The 2,408-nt window shown below is 36.2% G+C and overlaps 1 protein-coding gene across 1 annotated transcript; it reads left to right on the top strand.

Annotated features, from left to right (window-relative positions):
• Nucleotides 1-388: 388 nt before the first annotated feature.
• On the top strand, nt 389-2,170 carry LOTGIDRAFT_229420 (hypothetical protein). Its single transcript, XM_009065397.1, has 3 exons — nt 389-417; nt 1,024-1,278; nt 1,850-2,170. Exons 2-3 carry the CDS (start codon nt 1,071-1,073, stop codon nt 2,149-2,151), a joined length of 510 nt encoding a protein of 169 aa, XP_009063645.1. The 5' UTR covers nt 389-417; nt 1,024-1,070; the 3' UTR covers nt 2,152-2,170.
• The last annotated feature ends 238 nt before the right edge of the window (nt 2,171-2,408 follow it).

Raw genomic sequence — 2,408 nt, 5'->3', positions numbered from 1 at the left:
ACGAAGTTCGTAATAGCTTGTCTTTACGCAGATGTACAGCTAGGCACACTACAAATTCGTGTAATGTGACCTTCAGTTTGTACAAAGGGTATCAAGAGAAAGTGTTCAGATACGAACAGATACTTCGTATGTTAGTAGGCCTAGGTCTACTTAGTTCTAGATCAGATAAAAGGATGTAAAAGGATTGAAGAATTTGACATATATACGTCATATAAAAGAATACATTTCAAAGTAAAAAAGATATATAAAAAAAAAGTAAATAGAACAGTATATAGCTATGCAAGGTCGAACCGACGATGATAAAAAAGAATCCATTATCTTATCTTTAAGAATGGAACTATATACAATCACTTCTGTTTCGTGTGATCTCATAAGACAAGATGTTAAGCAGACTTTTATGTTTGGCTGTTTTCGTGGGTAAGTGTGACATCATAAACAGCGTTTCCACTGAAATTTCGACAGCCGATGTTTTAAGCAAGCTTTTGTTTTTATTTTCGTATCGTATGGACTGGTTTAATACCATTTTTGAACAGGAAAGACCCTCTAGAACTAATTGACAACCTCATTTTAACAAGAGAACCTGTCGTCTGCTAGCTATAGGCCTATAAAGTTGGAAAGATATGACGTAAGGAATGGAATACTTTTTAAGAAGTCCAAAGTTAGTTACAAAATAAGATGCTCATCTTGTATTGTTTCAGTTAAAACCACAGTAAATACTCGTGAAATTATGCTACAGTACAATGCAAAGTTGCTCAACAAATTGAATGTCCAATATACTTTCTCTTTCAAGCATTCAGCCACGCTAACCAGAACCTGTCGTCTGCTAGCTATAGGCCTATAAAGTTGGAAAGATATGACGTAAGGAATGGAATACTTTTTAAGAAGTCCAAAGTTAGTTACAAAATAAGATGCTCATCTTGTATTGTTTCAGTTAAAACCACAGTAAATACTCGTGAAATTATGCTACAGTACAATGCAAAGTTGCTCAACAAATTGAATGTCCAATATACTTTCTCTTTCAAGCATTCAGCCACGCTAACCAGAAATGTCAACTGCATAATGGGGTAAGAATGTTTAATGGGAAATTTTGTGCTTCTACCACTAACTACATCGACCATCATAAGGGTGCATGCGGCTGTGGTCATGGCGATACGCAGTTTTCATGGAATCACGATCATTTAGTCGTAGCAGCAAGTCAGAACTTATTTGATACAACTCAAGGCAAGAAAACATGGTGTGGTCAATCTTGTGGAAAATGTGTAAAGCTTACCCCTACAGGTATGGATGTAGTGAGTCTAGATTAGGTTAAAATACAGATCGAAATGTTTCGTTTCGTTTCGTGGATACCACTTGCCAATTATCTGTTTCAACCTGTCGAAAGGGCAAGAGCTTCTCGGACTGTACTCTTTATAAAACTAATTGGGGTTGATAATGTTCAGCAAAATAAACTTACGTATGTTCAATGATTTGGTGTAGTTCTATTTTCAGTATCTTCACACTTCAATTCTTAAATAAGTATACTTTTTGTTCACTCGCATGACGTAATGACGTAAATTCCACGAGAGTAATTTCCCTTTGTGGACCTTACATTAACAAGTGAACGATATACACGTGCATATAGAATCTGTATAGTTATTGACATCGCAACTTTCATTGGGTCCATCTGTAGAGTCATTGGCCTATTGGTATGTCATGTGTAGAGATCTCAGAAAGGGATAGACCTATCGATCCGATCCAGATTACAGAACAGATGTAGGTGTTCCAAAAAGGTGAGGTTTTCCTGCCTCAGCAATTTTGTGTGTCTGCGACTTTTTGCTTCACCACTAGCCTACTTTATTTTGCTTTGCAGGTGGTTTCGTTCAAAATAGAGGAACTGCTCCAAAAAGTTTAGCTTCACACACTTTTATGATTACCAACTTATGTCCACCTTGGGCACCAAACCAAGACTGGTGTGCACAGACAGGTGGTCCTGGACATGTTAGCCATCCTAATAAATATGGTTATGAGGTTCATTTTGATGTTGAAAATGGGGCTAAACAAGTATCACATTTAGGATGGGACAATCCTGAAGTCACGTGGGAATTTGTACCTTGCAAGGGTTCCAATACACCATCTTATGGATTATGGCACCAATGTGAATGTTCACATTAAATTTATATTATAACCATTATTTTACCATTTTTTATATTATTATTCCGGTATTTCAGAATCCCATATTCCTATAATACCATAATAATCCAATCTACATCTCCCTATGTGGAAGTAGACTACTTAGCTATTTGGATAAAGTTAACTACGGTCCCATTCATTTTAAGGATGATAGGGTATTGAATAATCTTAATAGTCTTATGAAGTACAAGAAATTTGCGAAAGTGGCATAATCCCTTTAATTATAGCTCATACAAGCA

This window comes from Lottia gigantea (genome assembly GCF_000327385.1).
Source record: "Lottia gigantea unplaced genomic scaffold LOTGIsca_7, whole genome shotgun sequence".
In the NCBI taxonomy this organism is placed as follows: Eukaryota; Metazoa; Mollusca; class Gastropoda; family Lottiidae; genus Lottia; species Lottia gigantea.
Note: the sequence above shows the minus strand (reverse complement) of the source record. Positions and strands in the feature narration are given on the sequence as shown.

Coding starts and splice junctions, on each gene's coding strand:
- LOTGIDRAFT_229420 (XM_009065397.1), top strand. CDS start 1,071: ATGTTTAATGGGAAATTTTGTGCTTCTACCACTAACTACATCGACCAT. Junction 1,279..1,849: donor TGTAAAGCTTACCCCTACAG/GTATGGATGTAG, acceptor TTTGCTTTGCAG/GTGGTTTCGTTCAAAATAGA.